Raw genomic sequence first — 16,760 nt, forward strand, 5'->3', positions numbered from 1 at the left:
AGAATCATTTTCCAAAAAATGTTTGGTAGTGATTTTTAAATTTTCATTTCTGTATGAATTTGAACAAATATCAGTAATTCTGTGCAATTCTATGATTTTTAAAAGTATAAACATTTAAATTGCATAATAACATAGAAAATAATAAAATGCCCATTTATCCATTCCTAGCTTTGCTAAATTTAAATGTTTTGTAATAATTACTTTTTTTACTTTTTAAGAAGGAAAACACTATATTGCATTGACTTCCCCTGTGTTTCGTTTCTTAATCAAATTCCCCTACCCCTCCCATCTTCCCCAGAGATATGTACTATCCTGAATTTGGTATTTTTTATACCTAAGCCTGTTTTCATACTCGGAAAATATGTATATATCCATAACCAACACATCATATTTTAATTTTTATACAGATGGTATCATATCATTTCTGCTCAACATCGTTTTTGAGATTTATTTATAATAATACACAGATACCATCCATTCATGTTTGCTGTACTGAATTTCACTGTTAGGAATATACAACATTGGCCAGGTACAGCGGCTAACACCTGTAATCCAAGCACTTTGGGAGGCCAAGGCGGGAGGATTGCTTGAGCCTAGGAGTTCAAGCCTGGGCAACATGGTAAAACCCTGTCTCTGCAAAAAAATACAAAAATTAGCTGGGTGTGGTGGCATGTGCCTGTTGTTCCAGCTACTCAAGAGGCTGAGGTGGGAGGATCATTTGAACCTGGGAGATTGAGACAGTGGTGAGCCATGATTGCACCACTGCACTTCAGCCTGGGCAACAGAGCAAGACCCTGTGTCAAAAAGAAGTGGTGGAGGGGGATATATAACAGTCAATTTATGCATTCTCCTGTTGAAGAGAATTTGTTTTCAAAAATGATTTTTTATTTTGCAATTACAGTGTTACAGTGGATATTCTTGTTTATGACTCCCTGTGCACATGTTTTAAAGTCTTATTAAGGCATATTCCTAGAAGTCAAATTGTTGGGTCATAAGATATAGGCATCGTCAAATTTCTAGACATTGCCAAGTCACTACCACAAATCCAAATTGAACTAACTTATACCTCACCTCCACCAATGGTAAATCAGGATTCTTTACCTATCTTATTTGTGTGCAATGGTATCTTGTTTTAATTTGCATTTTAGGTTTACCTTTATGTTGATTGGCCATTTTATTTTGTTTTCTATGATTTATTTATTCAAAAATATTTTCCATGGGTTGTTTGTTTCTTATTTATTTATAGGATTTGTTACTTTTGTTACTTAATCTTTGTGGTTTTAGGTACTACAAATATCTTTTCTGGTTGGTATCATGTCTTTTATTTGTGGTGTTTTTGTTATGAAAAAAGATTTAATCTTAATATATTTATATTTATCAATTCCTTTTTTATGGATTTGATATAGCTTAAAGAAATTTTCCCTACTCCAAGGCCATAAAATACTTTTCTATTCCATTTTCTAAAATGTTAAAGGTTTGCTTTTGGGCATTCATATCTTTATTATAAGTGGTTTAACTTTTTGTAATGATGTGAAAGGTCTATGTATTTTTTTCTCACATGGATTGATAATTGTTTTAGCACCATTTAATAAATAATCAGTCCTTTTCACACTGATCTGTTACACTCATTTATCATCTGTCAAGTTTCCATATTAGATTTGCTTTGTGACTTTCCTTAGTTCTATTGTTTTATTTGGCTATCACCATGCCAATACCATTGTCTAAATTAAAATAATGCTATAATGCATCTTGTTATAAAGATGATAGGATAAGTAGCCCACCCCAACCCACCCTCCTTCATTTTATTCTTCTTCAAAATTTTCTTGGTGAATCTTAGCCATTTTCTCTTGCACATACACTTTAGAATGGGCTTTTCAAGTTCCAAGAAAAATACTTTTGGTAATTTCCTGGGATTTGTACTTTCTATACATGACCAAAGATGATCTCACCATTTATTTGGGTCTTCTCTAATGTCTTTTATCTGGTCTTTTGATTATTGAGTTCACTTTAATTGCTTTGTACTCAGTTCATGTGTTTTTCATATCAATTATTGGATATTTGATTAGACTTATTTTGTGACTAATTTTTATAAAGAGTTCATGAATGCTTGGAAAAAATGTGGATTCTCTCATTTTGGGGTTTAAGGTTCTATACTCAATTTTAAAATTAAGCTTGTTAGTCATGTTTTTTCAGCTTCTACATCATTACTGCTTTATCTAAAGGTTACTGAGAGATGTGAGTTAAATGTCCTAAAATTATGTGGTTTTATTTCTCCTTATAATTCTGCCCATTTTCATTCAACATTTTTAGTCCACTTAATAGCTACATACAAGTTAATGATTATAAAACGTTCCTCTGGTCCTAGGTTGACAGCTATTTTCTCTCAGTTTTTTGAAAATATTATCCTGTTATCACTGGACTTTAGTTATTGCTGCTAAGACACTTGCCAAACATCTAATTGTTGTTCCTTTAGAGGAAACATGCCCCTTCTGGTTGCTTTACAGACTTTCTCTTCGTTTTTGGTTTCTACAGTTTGCTACAGTATGTCTAAAAGTGGATTCGGCTTTTGTTAATCCTACTAAGGACTGGCTATGTTTCCTGAATCTAAGATTTTTGGGTTTTTCGTGAATTCTGAAAAAATTTGAGCCTTTTCTTTCCTAATATTGTTTCTCCCTTCTCTTTGATCCATTTGCCTGGAATCGCTGTCAGATGTATATTTAGAATCTTCTTATTCTCCCTCCATATTTCTTATTCTGACTAGCATGTTTCATCTCTCTTTATCTCTCTGTGCTGTATCTTGAGTTATTTTCTCAGATCTTCTGGTTCACTATTCCCTTCTTCATTTAGGTTTAATCTGCCTTTTACCTGTCCATTGAGTTCTTCCTTCCAGCAATTTAAATTTTTCATTTCTAGAACTCACTGAAGTTGTTACTGATGTTATTTTCATATATTCCTGGTGCTTCAAAAATTGCCCTGTTCTTTATGTTTTCATTTCCTTCCTTCATGTCTTTAATTGTTTTGAATGTACTTTTTGTAGGCTCTGTTCATTACTTCCATTATTTGGAATTCTTATAGCTCTAATTCTTTTTTTAAAATTATAGTTTAAGTTCTAGGGTACATGCGCACAGCGTGCAGGTTTGTTACATATGTATACATGTGCCATGTTGGTGTGCTGCACCCATTAACTCGTCATTTACATTAGGTATATCTCCTAATGCTATCCCTTCACCCTTCCCCCACCCCACGACAGGTCACGGTGTGTCATGTTCCCCATCCTGTGTCCAAGTGTTCTCACTGTTCAACTTCCATCTATGAGTGAGAACTTGCAGTGTTTGTTTTTTTGTCCTTGTGATAGTTTGCTGAGAATGATTGTTTCTCGCTTCATCCATGTCCCTACAAAGTGTGTGTGTGTGTATACATGTACATGCATGTAAGAGTTGGCCTTCACTAATAATTAATTCTTCAAGTGTTTGCTAATTTTGGTTTGTGAGTTCATCTTCCAAGAAGCTTAGGTATGATAACTTGGTATAGCCTATTTGAGAATACAACCCTTCCAGACGGGTTTGTCTTGCCATGTGTCCCAGTGGTGTTATAGGCCTAGAGCCACTTTGTTTTCTTAACTCACTTATTATGAAAAATTTCAAGTATACACAAGAGCAGATACAATTTGATAATGAACCTCTATATTCTCATCACCCAGCCTCCATAACTATCAACTCATGCTCAATCTTATCTTATCTGCATGCTCCTCTATTTCCTTCACACCCACACACTACAGACACTACACACTGGATTATTTTGCACTAAATCCAATACTTTATATCATTTTATTTATAAACATTTTGCTATGTAAGTCAAAAGATGAAAACTAAAAAATAATCAGTATACTAATAATACACCTAACAAGTTAATTTCCTAATAGAATCGAACCACTGTTCAAATATCCATGATTAGCTCATTAATAGTTCTTCCTAGGCTTGTCAAAATGAGAATCTCAATAACATCTGTACACTGCAGTTGATTCATGTATTTCTAATGTTTCCTTTACTCAAAAAGTTACGCTTTTTCTCTCCTTTCTAGTTTCTCTCTCTCTCTCTCTCTCTCTCTCTCTCTCTTTCTCTCTCTCTGTCTTTCTCCCCTTACAATTTACTTATGGAAACAGCCAGGTTTTGTGTTATTTTTTCAGGATCACTTTCATGTTACCTTCTCATCTTAATAGGTTCCAGGACTAAGAAAGTAGTAGAAAAACCTCAAACTGCCCCCCTGCATCTGTTGAGACAGAACAATTTTCTTGATGACTTCCAGTGCTAGTGGGCTAATTGTTTTCTCATCTTATAAGGGATGCTACGTTTTATCCAGCATTTTATAGGGAGAGAGTTTTCCTATAATTTAGTCCTTAATATTATGCAGAAATAAAACCTCTTGATGCTTTTTAGAAATTTATTTTGGATCAACTTGCAAGTTTCTTATCCTCTCTGAGCTTCAAGTTTCTATAAAATAGAGTAATTTTTTTTTACTTGATTGCGTTGTTTGGGGAAAATGAGCTAATGTATAAAAAGTAAGTAATACAAAAAAGATACACTTTCTGGGTAGTGGGGATAGCTGAGCAGGGTTTGACGAATAAATGTGAGTGAATTCAAGATGGTTGAAAGAGTAGCACCGTTACACTGGGTAGATAAGGAAAGAAAAGCACATTTTAGGTCAAAGGCACAATTCATGTCCTATGACTGTTCAGCCCAGTTTTCATCCATAACCAACTTTATTGCTTCACAGTTCTGTTGGTTTTGCTTATTTTGTCTTTTGAGGATATAACTGCAAGAATTCCCAGCAGTTCCTATCAAATGCATATCTTAACCCAGATACACAAATTTGTGTTATAATATGAAAACGAGACCCAAACCAAAGTGATTCTACTTGAAGATGTCCATGGTAAGTCATACACTGGGATAGTTGTCAGATTTCTCTTCTTGGTTTTGTGTAAATTGATGAAACACTCAGCCTTGGGTTCACTGGTATAAAATGATGAGCTATTTGCAATTGTTTCAAGCAAGGCTTTTGGAACTTATGAATTGTAGTCACTTTGTGTTGGCACACATCTTACAGATCTTCCTAGCTTTCCAGCCTCATTTTGGCAGGAACATCAAAGAAAGCACACTATATCCATAAGATTTGGGGGATTCACACTCTTCTCATCCAGCTGCTGGTCACAAGTTCTAACTCATTTTTATCAGTTTCATTGGGTCGTTTTCTAATATCCTATAAAGCAACATAGGAGATACAACTGAACATCTGCAAAGCACAATGTGTGCTGAGAAACAGGGCGGTCACTTAACAAGCACATTTTTCTTCCCACTCTTTCTGTGCTTGGACAACAGATCTGGCTAAACTACACAGCAATGCAAATTACAATGTAACTTTGGTGGGAAAAATTATATAAAATTCTAGTTTTCAAGTAGTTTCAAGCAATGACAAAACCTACCACTCTGAATTAGAAAGGATGTATCTAGCCATACAAAGCACTTCGACTTGGCACATAAGTATTCCATACTTCTTTACCAACCAATCAGAACTTTTATCACAACATACCAGGTGAATCCACTCTCATTTCTGGCAATTGCATAAGCAAAAGTTTCTTAAGAAAATTGCCCATGAATTCTTAGATATTTTGTTTTTACAATGTGTTTTCCAAAGAGATCCAAATTTAACAAAGTTGTAGGTGAGGAAGCCCTGCTTTTGCATTATACTTTACTTAGCATTTATTTTTGTTTACTTTGAATGTCTTTGCATACTCATATGAAAAATACATACATCTACAATAATTCAGATGTAGACCTGTCAGATACCAACTCCTCAGGTAGAAGGACAGTTAAAATAATAAAGGGGTGTGTGTTAAACATGGCTAAACTTAGGTGTGATTGAGCAAGTGTCTTTTCTCTTTAGATCCTGAAAGGAAATACTTTTCTGTGATAGAATTTCTTGTCTATAATTGACTTTTCACTGAGAAATTTTGACCTGGATTTCTACCAGCCTCTTCTAAAAGTAATCTCACATATCATCTTTGCAAAGTCAATATTACAAATTGTTTCCCCCAACTCCCCAGAAAGATGTGGAAATGACCAGATGAGGCTCTGTGTCGAAAGCCAAACCCCTTGTAGGCCGGCAGAACTTAATTCTTCCATGAACAGGATTTCTGCACTAGAGCTTTTCATCGGTAACTTTTACTCTAATGGAAAAAAAAAAAAAAAAAGTAACATCAGTGAAGCTCTGGGGTTGGCGATTCCTAAGACAAATGAAAAGGCATTGAAAATCTTCCAGATATATCATAGGCCAAATAAAGCAGTCATTCGCAAAGCTTCCTAGACAGAAAAGTTGTTGCTAGCTACAGTTTTGTTCACAGTGAAAAGAAGCTTCTATTTTGAGCTTGGTTAGATAAAACGAAGAAAAGCATTTTTTTTCAAGGTTATAATTAGTGCTCTGAGTTTTAATGCTGGTCCACTAATGTTAGTGTTTAGAGACAGACAGATTGTTACAATGCTCCCCTCCTCTTGGTGGTCAGTTCTGCCGTAAACTCTTCGCTTGATATTTGCACCCCTATTATTTTTGGAATTCGCCGTGAATATCTGCACACTACGTTTGGCTGAAACAATTGTGTTTTGTAAAAAGGTAATATTAACTCGAGGATCTCATATGGCCAGAAAATAGTTTTAATTGAACAGCATTTTTTTTCTAGAGATTAAATGATTGTCATTGTAAAACCACAGTAGTGTAATCAGAGAAACATGCAGCTGGGCATGGGACATAGTTCCTAAGATTGGCATTTTCGGGGAAGTGGATTATATGTAGGTTTGTAGCAGAAATAAATAGAGGCAGGAAAAGAAGTTTTCTAACTCTTAAGTATTTGCAAACTATGTCAACGTGGTTGGAAAGATTTTTGAAAAGTGGGTCCTTGCTACAAAAGCAAAATATCATCCTAGAGATGATGAAACTGAGGTTCCAAGGGTTAACTTGGTCAGTCAGCTGGAAAGTGGTGGAGGTGGGTTTTGAACCATTCCACTAGACCCAGAGCTAACATGCATGTACCACCTTGTTCTCTGTCTTTAGGTATGCGGCCCATTTTGCCATAATACTTTACAGTTCACTTTTGTTGTCCGTTCTCAGAGGCATTCATATGTTGTCTATGAAACTTGTGAATTCTTAGATACTTACAGTGGATGCATGTTGTTGATATAACAGAGCCGCGAGGCTCTCAAACATCTACCTTTTTTTTTTTTAAAGGGTTGCTGGGCATTACCAATTCATTTTTTGAGGGAGAACATATCACTTTAAGGATTTATTATTTGTGTTTTACTAATCACTGTATGTCATGTTTGTTGGGAAAAGAAGCTATGATGATCATTGCTATATTCTCCATAGCTCTTCTCAACAGCTGACAGGTTATATATCTACTTATTTATTTGTTTATGGTCTGCCTCTCCACTTTAGCCCCATCAAGGCAGGGATTTTTCTCTCTTGTTTTCACTGTGGTGTCTCCAAGCCTCAAAGAGTACCTGGGACATGGTAGTTACACAAGCAATATTTGTTAAATGAGCAGAATGAGATTATTTCTAAGATGTGACTGAGTGCTTATGTTTACATCTGTTATTCATTTTCGGCTTGAACTGGAGCACAGTTTGAGTTCCTGTGAGATGGGGAAAAATACCTACTACAATTCCAGCCATGTTATTTATGGTATTTAAAAGTCAATTACTAACTATCATTTTCTCCATCTTCTACGTGATAAGACTGAGTCTCAATGACTAAGTCACGGTCCCCCAGCCTGCATGGTCATTTGGACCTCAAAGACTTTGTTTTTCACACTGCCTCAGGATTGGTGCTTCAGCAATTCAGGAGAGGAGCAGATGGTAGAATGTTCTTCAGATCTCTGCAGTTCTTGCTTATAGTGCTGTCAAGATTCCTTCAGGCAGGTGACTGTGCCATGCAGTGGCTAAGAGCCAGGCTCTGCACTCTGACAGCACAGCCATCGATTCTGTGATATACAGAATATTTGCTGTGTGACCATGACATTATTGTCTCCATTTTATAGATAGGGAAACTGAGGCTAAAAATAATTAAACAGCTTTGTCCAAGATCATTTGGCTAGGAAAGTAATTGAGTCAAGATTCAAACTTTAATGCCCATGTTCTTCCCACTATGTAACCCTGTCTCCTTAATTATGTTTATAGTTCTGTACTTGATTTTACAGAACCAAATAAGCAGTTATCATTTATTGAATGAACTGTTACTTGATATTTCATGATTTGCACCATTTTCACCTTTCTTGCCTTATCCAGTTAGGGAAAAGAGTACATTTTGTGTTCCTTTATCTTGCTTTTATCTAAAAATATAATGAAAAAGAATTAATAATAATAATAACAAATGTAGGAAGGGGATATCATTCATAATTCTACCATATTGAAGCCCTATATGATTAACGCCCAAAATTTTGCCTTTAAAAACATAATACATTGGGGGAAAAAAAGGTAGCTGATTCAGTGCTTCTTACATTATGAAATAGATGAGGGATTTTGGTGAGTGATCAGCAAGGCGGGGGTTGTATAAGCTGCTGTCAGCTGCTCATATTCACACCTGGCATGGACTGGTCAAATGACATTACCCATGGCAATACATTTTCCTGTGCCTCCGTTCCTCTGGGGATTAAACTATGATTTTCTAAAGGGCGAAGACCATATCTTCTTCTTTATACTCCCAGTCGCTACCACAGTAAAGGTTGAGCTAAATTCAGTTGGAGAGTGATACCTAGATTAGGGTGGCCATTGATAGCAAGATCTCAAAGATTATGCTGTAACCATTCTTCCTCTATTCCCACAAATCAGGAAATAAGTACTATGATTTCTCCTTGGCACCCTCCCCTGTATCTTTATACAGATTATGTAGGCTGATTGTAGGGATTCCAAGCAATTAGTAATGAGTAATGTGCCAAACTTAGATACAAACCAATGTCACTTGTTAATCAGATACTTCCGTCAAAAGAGGGACCCAGAAAAGGCAGAAATGGGACGGAGGTGCAGGAGCATGCTGGAGCATTTCTGATGGACTTGTGACAGCTGATTGCATGCACCTCTTCCCAGCTTTGCTCAGTGACTTCGTGTTGGTTATCTTGAAATCAGCCATGGTAGAAGTAGTCACACCATGGAAATTAGCAAATGCTACAAATAGCCCTTCTCTAATTGGTTATTAGACATTTACCATCACACCACTGCAGAGGTGGTGCAATTTTCGAGGTGATTGTTTTGCTTTGGGTTGGAGTGGCTGATGCCCTTTAACAGTAGCAGAATGCCACATCACACTCGAAGATTTAGAGATGTTCCTCAAACCACCAGTCAGATACATTGAGGAAACAGGCTCTGCAGTGAGGCCATATTTAAATAGCAATGAAGACAGAGGGATTTCTCCCCCAATTTGAAGGACTCCTATGATAGCAGAGACTACATTTTTTTATGGGGAAACAAATGGAGCCAACACCTTTGTAACATAATGGTAATACAAACAATTCAGGGGCAATGAATGTATATCCAGCCTTTTACATGTCTAAAAACTCAGTTTTCTCTCCCTTGAAAAATGCATTCTTGAGATGATTAAATGCAAGAATGCATGTCAGGAGTTCAGCACTGGGCTTAACACTCTGTAAATACTCATAAATGGTACACTATTGTTATTATATTATTGTTTATAATAAACAACTCTGTAGGAAATTCCAGTAGTCAGTGTCATTCTGGACCCCTAACCATTTCGATAAACCCCACCCCAGACATCAACATTTAGAGCACTGTGCTTACAGTTTAGCCTAGTGGTTCTCAAAAGGGTCATCCCAGCACTGGCAGCATTAGCATTTCCTGGGAATTTGTTAGAAATGCAAATTCTCAGTCCTTACCCCAGACCTATTGGATCAGAAATTCTGAAGATGAGACCAGTATTTACCCACTTCTTCAATTGATTCTGAACCACTCTCTTAGGCTTTGTCTTACCATAAGGCAGTGGCAATGAGAATCCAGTAAAAATGTTTAAGTCAGGCTAAAATATTCTCTCCAGTCTTTCTGAAATCTTGATGGGATAAGCAGCCTTTAATAGATCCATGTGAAATGTTCTGTTGCATGCCATTTAATTTTTGGTCTATTATGTGTAAACAATCCTCCTAAGACTATCCTCAGTTAACAGACTGTAATATATTTATCATTTGTTGAAAATGAATTCTAATACTTTACCTTAATGTTTATTAAATAGGTGACAATCCATGGAAATTCTCTTAAGAGATATCCGGAGAAACATTTACAGTTCTGCTACTTCTCTTGTTGATCAATTGATTTTGTAAACATGAGATGAGAGTTCATCTTGTTACTATATTGATTGGATTAAAGCACTTTAAATACAAAGTTGAAAGTTGATTAACTAACAGAAATAGAGTCCCATTGCAGGTACACGATGAAACAGGGGTAAGGAAGGAGAAGAAAAACATTGAAAGGCATTTGACAGGGGAAGGTTGTATTCCCCAGACAACCCTGTCAAGCAACTCTGTTGACAACAAAAAGAAGAAAACAAATAAATTGGAGGTTGTGTGAATGTCACAAGACCAGAATATAAATACATACGACATGGAGAGAGCAAATATCAATAACTCTCATTCTCGCAAAATGTTTTAGGGTGGTACCTTCCAGCTATGACAAAATCAAAAGGAAAAAAATAATAAGCAGGTAAATCTCCGAGACACTGGTCCAGTATCTACCTTTTATTCATAGTACAAACCCTCAAAAGACACCACTGCAGGTGTAATAGGCCAAATAACAAAGACAAAGACAATGTGTGACAAGACTCAGGACTCGCACATCCACAAAAATTGATTTAACATTCAGAGACCATTTCAGCCCTGTCTAACTTTCTAGCTCACAAGAGAAAATGCAGACTTCACTCTGCATGGACAAAAAAGATATCTTCAGGCAGAATGTGGAATTTAGGACCTCAGTTTTCTCTTCACGCTAAACCAATTGTAGAAACACACATCCAAAAATAAGTTAAAGTGATGATTACTGTCTTTCTTTTTTCCATTAAAAATCACTTTAAGCTTTTTTTATCAACTTAATTATTTACATGCACATTGACTAAATCTCAACAAGCTCTTAAATGCTAGTTGCCCTTTGCCCTCTCAGCACTAGCCTTCCCAGTACCACGCATGTGCCATTTGGCTTTGTGCTCTGTGACACCGCCATCTGGGTGTCTGGTCCAACAAGCGCCTTCTTGAAATCCTTACATAACTGCCTTCTTCCTGTGCCATGGGCTTCACCTCACCATATCTAATGGGAGCTCTGGCCTGGACTCTAGGAATGTCGTTCCAGATAGGCCTGGCGGGTCTCACTGCCCACTAACATGAGCTCCCCCTTCCTTGCTGGGAAGCCAGAATGCCGTGTCTTCCTGGCACGTCCACGTCCTGCCAGCTCAGGAAACAAAACCCTTAGTCTAGCATGAGAAATCTGGTTTTCTCTCCATGGCCAGAAAACCTTTAGTTCAGTATCAGTAAAGCTTACCCTTCTAAAACATGCTTACACTGAACATCAATAAACTCTTTGATAAAGAAGTCTTGTTATAACACGCAAAGCTGTAGGTAAAAAAAATGAAAGTCCCCTCTCACCTTAGACCATATCAAGCCCTATCAGAAGGCCGAGAAATTAAAATATGTTGAATACATTTAAGCTTTGTAGCAAATACCCTGTACAAGAATCTAAATTGAAGCTTTCAAAAATCTAAAAGGACAAATCTAAAAGGACAATCCATTTCATAATTTTTAGATATGACATGACATAGAACTATAATTATAAGAAATACACCTGAGATGCTTTCTGTTCAAAAAATTCAAAGATTCTTCGTAACTGGGTAACTAACTGGGCCCTTTTCTGTTTTCAGACTCTCTCTGGATGGGCCACTGTTTCCTATGGTGTCAACTGCTTCACATATGGTGATGACTAACAAATCGTCTCCAGCCCAGGTCTCGTCCCTGAGCTCTAAGCCCATATGGCTGCACTTTGTGTCCATGTGGGATCATCATTCCCACTCCCATTCTGCCCCTCCTTTTCTATCTTATCTCATTAAATGTCCACACCACCCACCTGGCAGCACCTTCCTGACCTCTCCCTCTCCTCAGCTCTTACATCTTTACCTTAATCAGTCTTTAGAACCTGTGGATTCAGTTTTTTTACTGTCATTCAAACACACCCACTCCCTATCACTACTTCTACCTGAGCTCAGACACTTATCATTTCTCAGGTGAAGAATGGCCTCTAGGTGGTCTTCTCTTCCCAAGAATTGCCCCCATCCAATCCATTCTTCATAGCCAGAAGGACCATTCTAAAAGGCAAAGTCAGTCACGCCCTTCTACTGCTAAAAATGTCCTAGTTGAAATCAAAGTCCTTTGTGATCTACTTCCTGTCCATTGCTGCAAACATGTCTTTTGCCTTTAATTTTTTCTCTGCACTGGACCTAGAGGAATCCTCAAATGTTTACTCTGCCTTTCTTCGTGCCTTTGCACCTCTATTACTCTCTGCACAGAATACCTTTCCTCACACTCTCTTTCTAGCCACTTTCTGCATATCCTCAAAACTCATCTTTCTCCAGGAAGTCTCCCCAAGTTTCCATCAGGGTAGTTATTCCTTCTGGGTATTCCTATAGCAGATGTACTCCTAGTACTTTTACAATAGCCCAACTGCATTATCCTCTCTTTTCCCACTGGACTGGGAGATCCTTAGGTGCTGGATAGTCCTTGGTGTTAGGGCCTGTTTTTCCATCTCTCATTTCCCAGGATCATACAATAACACAGGGCCTGCTTATTGTATGTCCTCCATAAAATTCTGTGAATTGAATAAGTGAAATGCTCTAGAATGAGGTCATGTGTTCCTATGCGACTTCTTTCTGGAAGAAAGGAAGGCTACAAAGAAGTAGCTACTGCTGAAATCAGAAATGTTGTTCAAGTAGAGGCACTGAATCAGATTTTTAAGGTGCTAGTTAGGCCTTATTACCGGAATGTGTCTCTTATGAAGACAAAGAGGAAAGTCTTGGCGATTGTCAACTTCAGCTGGTAGTCTCTAGGGAAGAAGGCAGTTATGTGGGAGAGCCTGACCCTTTGCACCTGCAGACAGAAACTCACAGGCATGTGTCTAGGGATATAAGCAGGATTACAAACCTCAATCTGGTGTGTCACCAATAAACAAAAAGTAGGTCTTTCTTTGATTGTTTCAAGTTTTGTAAATTCTTAATGTGAGAATAAGTAGTAAATCCCTACAGTGCTTATCAAACTTATTCTTCAATTTAGTATTTTTTACAAATGAACTTTACAAAAGAGCTTCATCCTGACTTGAAAATGCCACGTTAGGGGCTATACGAATAACTTTAGTATCTTTACTTTTGTATCTGCAAGTCTTCTGCTGAAAAGCTGCCTCCCTGGGTCCTATCTGTTTTGTCTTCTCTCCAGATCTCTCCAGTTCATGCCATGCTCACATGTTTTAATGCTGTGTCTCTCCACTGCAAATATTATATCCTGCTATTAAGCCAACCAACCATTTCCATTCAATGATGGAAAACCCTGGAAACAGTCTGTAGTAAGAGAAGGCTTGGCTTTTGACTTCATGGTCCAATAGAAATCTGAACAACCTATAACTTGGCAATGGATGAGGGCATAGGTAGCTTATTGATTGTGTAACCAAAGGGAGAAGATGATAGAAGTTTTACCTGAAAATGCCATGTTGGCTTTGCAAATGGTTTCTCCACCCTAATAGAGACTGCCTATGGTTTGAAGCTGACCCTGGGGTAGGAAGTATGAGTATGTGCAAACCAGTTGTTTAATGACTTGCTAGGTGACTCTCAGCCACTCTTTCAACATCTGTCTCTAGGATAATTGTGCTTATCAGGAAATGCAATTCTGTTGCTTATATTTTCTATTTTAAAAGTGTGGAACTTTATCAATGTTTTAAGCTTTCCAAAATTCAATGTGAATAGATATGCTTTGATTAGAAACTCTAAATCCTAGTTCTAAAAAGTCTAGTTCATGAAAAAGGAAATGCAGTTTAACGAACAGATTGAGTATATTTTCCCTCAAAGCTGCTGTTTCTCTGGCCAGCCTTCTTTCAGTAGGCACGTCCACCGTCTTTTTGTCACTGATGCTCCAAAGCGTGGAAGTCACTTCCGGTTTCTCCCTCTTGAGGTCCTCCCATCAGTTATGCAATAGCCAAGATATATAGATTCAGCTTTTACTGTGCCTCTCATCTCCATCTCTTTTTCTGAATTTGCGTGCTACTATCTGAGCTCTGGTTCACCTGATATGTTGATCTTGCTCAGATTAGCAAAATTATACCCTGATGTTCTCACTGCCGACCCACCCAACATCACTGCTAATTTTCCTGAAATGTGTGTCTCAAATCATGTCATTCCCTTCTCACAAAATTTTCAAGGGAGTGCCACTACTTACTAAATCAATCCTGTATCCCCAGATTTTCATCCTACCCTTTGTGCTCTATATTTTTTTGTTTTTTTTTTGTGATAGAGTTTCACGTTGCCCAGACTGGTGTGCAATGGCACAATCTCAGCTCATTGCAACCTGTGCTTCCCAGGTTCAAGCGATTCTTCTGCCTCAGTCTCCCGAGTACCTGGGATTACAGGTGTACACCACCACGCCCGGCTAATTTTTGTATTTTCAGTAGAGACAGGGTTTCACCATGTTGGCCAGGCTGGTCTCAAACTCCTGACCTCAGGTGATCCACCCGCCTCAGCCTCCCAAAGTGCTGGGATGACAGGTATGAGGCACTGCACCCAGCCTATATGTCATTATTTTAAACTATGGGTGTGCATTTGCTGTTCTTTCAGCACATTCTTTGTGCGGCTCTTCCTCTGTGCTATTGCTTATGGTGCTGCTTTATCCCAAGCTACCTGATTTGAATCCTGGTTCCAAAGAAAAGGCTTTGTGCCTTTTCTTTCTCACTTACAATATGAGGATCATAGTATCACCTACCTTATAGGATTTTGTAGCAATTACAGGAGGGCATACAATATAAAGCAGTTACAGAAGGAATACAATACAAAGCCCTTAGAAGAGCCCCAGCATGTAGTAAATATTCAGCTAATGTTAGTAATCATGTTTCATTTCTTTCAAGGACCATTTCAAATCCATGTCTTAATGGAAGCCTTTTATATCGCCCAACTCAATGTAATTTCTTCCTCTTTTTGTACTTCTTTGAATAATATTTAACGTGAAATGTCCTGCCTTAGAATATGGTGTGCATTTATTTTGGCTTTCACTGGATTTAAACTGATGAACACTGAGTAAACTTTATTCCTCATCACATACTCTAAAGGATTTTGTATAGTACCGGGCATATCAAAAGAACTTAGTAAATGCTGGCTAAGTGGAAATCAATTGATTTTACTAATTTTAAAGTGGTTTTCCAACAGTTGAAAGAAAAACACGGTACATAAAGATAAGTAAATGAAATGAACAGCTTTATAACATGGATGTGACTGGGACAAGACGCTGAGACTGATGTCATTTGAACGCACAATGTGCCCTGATAACATCCTTTCTTCTGTGTTCTCCATTGCAGGTCTGCTTAGTGGCCTATCTTGGCTTGTTTATGCTTTGTGTCTCATATCAGGTTGACGAACGGACATGTATTCAATTTTCTATGAAAGTAAGTTGTGATTGTTCTTTCTCTTTTATCATCACATAGAAAGAAACTCAAGTACAAAATAAAGGAGTGCCTTCTGAAGGGGTTGCATATCTGATTAGTCTAGAAATTGCATTTTTAGGCAGGCCAAAAAATGTTTTAAGAGGGCATTGATCCAGACCTCAAAGGTAATGCTGATTTTTTTAAGTCTTAATTTCCATGAACTGGGTTGGCCTGGAGGATATGAAGTCTGTCCTTCAATGCCCTTAAAAGGAATATTGAAAATTCATCAGTTCAACAAAACACTTGGCCAGAAAAAAGGTATCTCTTTCAGTGCCCACTTCCATATCTCGGGGGTTATTTGGGATATTTTAATAATGAAGCAGTCTAAGTGTATTTCCTCTTGTAGGTGGGATCACTGAGACAGAAAAAGTACATTGGGTGCATCCAAATGCTCTGTGCCAAGACTCTCAGGGCAAAGTGGGGGACGGGCGATGGGATATGCGTGGTTTGGCAAGCATGTGTGTCTTTCATTTGTGTGTATCTTTTTTCTGTGAGGGACAGTGCATTTGGCTGGAGCCAATTCAAGTACACAGCACTTTCACTGCACAACAGAATCTACCCCAAAGGGAAGCAAAGACACTCGCTTTCAGAGTGTGAGGCCATAGACACAGAACTTAGCAATCAGAGCTAGTAGAAAGCAAGTTCCTACATTTTCTCTCAACCACTGTAGCAAAGAATACAAAGCTTTCTTTAATCTTTTTTTTTTAAATTTTGTCCACTAACTTATTTTTTTTTCTACAAGAAAACGTATAAAAACTGGATTTTTTTGTTCACTACAATGAGAAAACATCAGACATAAAAGTAAGTGAATGACATTATTTGGAAGTTACTAAGGTGAAAAAAATAAGATGTGTTGGAAGATTCCAGTATAATTGAAGCTGTTGACATAAAAAAAGCAATGGGATGATATCTTTTAAAATCATGCTATAAAAAGTAATTAATATAATACAAAAGTTTACATTATAATAACTAATTTTTAAAAGCTGGTTACACAAAATA

The 16,760-nt window shown here is 37.4% G+C and overlaps 1 protein-coding gene across 2 annotated transcripts in view; it reads left to right on the top strand.

Moving 5' to 3' along the window:
• Positions 1-16,760, top strand: part of SSPN (sarcospan) — a 34,506-nt gene that overhangs the window by 11,810 nt on the left and 5,936 nt on the right. For both annotated transcript variants that reach the window (XM_017864483.1, XM_017864482.1), the window contains exon 2: positions 15,636-15,722. In XM_017864483.1, the coding sequence (XP_017719972.1) occupies positions 15,666-15,722 (57 nt within the window). In that variant the 5' untranslated portion in view covers positions 15,636-15,665. The remainder of the gene's footprint in view (positions 1-15,635; positions 15,723-16,760) is intronic.

Source organism: Rhinopithecus bieti, unplaced genomic scaffold (genome assembly GCF_001698545.2).
Source record: "Rhinopithecus bieti isolate Rb0 unplaced genomic scaffold, ASM169854v2 scaffold_72161, whole genome shotgun sequence".
NCBI lineage: Eukaryota > Metazoa > Chordata > Mammalia > Primates > Cercopithecidae > Rhinopithecus > Rhinopithecus bieti.